This window comes from Sinocyclocheilus grahami, unplaced genomic scaffold (genome assembly GCF_001515645.1).
Source record: "Sinocyclocheilus grahami isolate Dianchi unplaced genomic scaffold, SAMN03320097.WGS_v1.1 scaffold1530.1, whole genome shotgun sequence".
NCBI classification, from domain to species: domain Eukaryota; kingdom Metazoa; phylum Chordata; class Actinopteri; order Cypriniformes; family Cyprinidae; genus Sinocyclocheilus; species Sinocyclocheilus grahami.
In genome coordinates, this window is record NW_015506709.1 from 1,042 (window position 1) to 3,198 (window position 2,157).

General features: G+C 37.0%; 1 protein-coding gene across 1 annotated transcript in view; it reads left to right on the forward strand.

Annotated features, from left to right (window-relative positions):
• The window catches only part of LOC107570986 (UDP-N-acetylglucosamine/UDP-glucose/GDP-mannose transporter-like), a 2,754-nt gene extending 936 nt beyond the window's left edge, over positions 1-1,818 (forward strand). The window contains exons 5-9 of the mRNA XM_016257271.1: positions 75-146; positions 1,098-1,166; positions 1,252-1,354; positions 1,571-1,663; positions 1,742-1,818. Coding sequence (XP_016112757.1) covers positions 75-146; positions 1,098-1,166; positions 1,252-1,354; positions 1,571-1,663; positions 1,742-1,813 — 409 coding nt within the window. The 3' untranslated portion in view covers positions 1,814-1,818. The remainder of the gene's footprint in view (positions 1-74; positions 147-1,097; positions 1,167-1,251; positions 1,355-1,570; positions 1,664-1,741) is intronic.
• Positions 1,819-2,157: the final 339 nt, after the last annotated feature.

The window sequence follows — 2,157 nt, forward strand, 5'->3', positions numbered from 1 at the left end:
GGTGGATGAATAGAAATGCATAGAGTTTAGCATGAAGACAGACTCGCGTGAAGCTGCTGCCTTGTGTTTTTCAGCTTGCCCATGTTCACTGTGCTCAGAAAATTCACCATTTTACTCACAATGCTGATGGAATCCAGGATACTGAGGTATATATGCTCTGCTAGGGATTATGCTTAAAGCTACAATGCCACTTTTATGTGAAAATGTAAATAATGAGCAAGTACACCACAACCCCCCACCCTTTTATATTTATTTTGGCCTTACCTTAAACCCTTAAGCTTTTAATGCTGTGCCCATATGGCGAAAATATACCTTCATATACCAATATATATATTTCAGAGGCAAGAAAATACAGTTATAACCTTATAGTGTTATTCATTATTTTTATTCAGTTGTGTTGCATGTTCACACGTGTTATAGATATATTTAAAAATATAAAAAAATATGCAAAAAAAAATGTTGGTAGGGAAACCTTTATGTAAATATATTTGAAAGCAAATTTTATTTATAATCTTTTTTTGAAAATATTTTTTAGAATTTTAAAGACACATATGTGTGTGTGCGTATGGGCAGGACAGATTTCCCAGGAAACTGCATATTTTCATAATTAATCTGTGCGTGTGTGCGTGTGTGGTAAATAAAGACAGTCAGGCTGCTGCTAGATGACGTGGATGTAGCTTGAAAACACAACAAATGAAGCTCGAACCGGAAAGAGTTTGCATTTGGCACGCAACAGTACGCGTAATAAAACACGAACCAACATAAGTTTGCGCAGCATTTGCAAACATGAACATTGATAACCGCCAATCTCTGAAACGCTTCCTTCTTTGCCCTGTCCTTGCTTTTATACAATGAAATAGCCATGCAACGTTATAGTTCCCACCGTTATCGTTATCATTCATTATGTCTAAAGTCAGCCATTTAAAATAAAACCCTGCTCAGAAAGACGTTTTTCAGATATCCGTCTTTCTTCGGTTATTAGAGTTTTAATGTCGCAGAGCTCACGTGTGCCTCCGCAAGCAACTTGTAGTTTTACGTTTTAACTGCTAGAAGGCCAAAAGTGCCGCATGATGATAAGACTGTGTTTCTATCTTCAGGAAAAGCTTCGCTCCGCCGCTGGTGTGCAGTGTTTTGGCGATAGTCGTGGGCGCTCTGGTGGCAGCCAGGTACATGAACACAGATCATTCATGATAATATGATATATATATATAGACACAGGTGTGTTTATTAACTCTGACCCGACTGCTTCAGCTCGGACCTGTCCTTCAATGCAGAAGGATACACGTTTGTTCTGCTAAACGACGTCTTCACGGCCGCCAGTGGAGTTTACACCAAGAAGAAACTGGGGATGGAGGTACATGACAGCAGGAGTTATCAGTGATGAAAATAACTGATGATAACTTCTTTGCCACGTGCATCATATCTCCCGCGGCAGGCTGTTAGATATCAATGCGACTAGGTGTTATCAAATGCACTTGGAAGTCATTAGGTGTACAGCTTTGTGATGAAACACAGATCTGCAGTCGTATGCAAACCTATGAACTCTTGCCTTCGTTGTCTGTTGTTTCAGGGTCTTGGTAAATATGGGGTTTTGTTTTATAACGCTTTTATCATTATTATCCCAACGGTCCTGGCGAGCGCTTACACCGGAGATTTAGAGAAGGTGAGCGAGAACATCGAGATGAAGAAAATGAATTTCAACTTCTTTAAAACATATCTCATATGTTCTTCTTATTTTAAGGCGCTAACCTTTGAAGGATGGATGTCTGTTACGTTCGTATTTTATTTTTTATTGTCTTGTGTCATGGGGTGAGTCCAACTCATTAACTTTTTTTGTATTTTATTATTATAAAATATATGGTTCTTATATATATAATTTAAAAATATATAATATGTTTGACCCTGCAGCACAAAAGCAGTGTTAAGTCGCTGGGGGATATTTGTAGCAATAGCCAACAATACATTGTATGGGTCACAATTATACATTTCTCTTTTATGCTAAAAATCATTAGGATATTAAGTAAAGATCATGTTCCATGAAGATATTTAGTAAATGTCCTACCGTAAATATATCAAAACTTAATGTTTGATTAGTAATATGCATTGCTAAGAACTTCATTTGAACAACTTTAAAGATGATTTTCTCAATATTTAGAT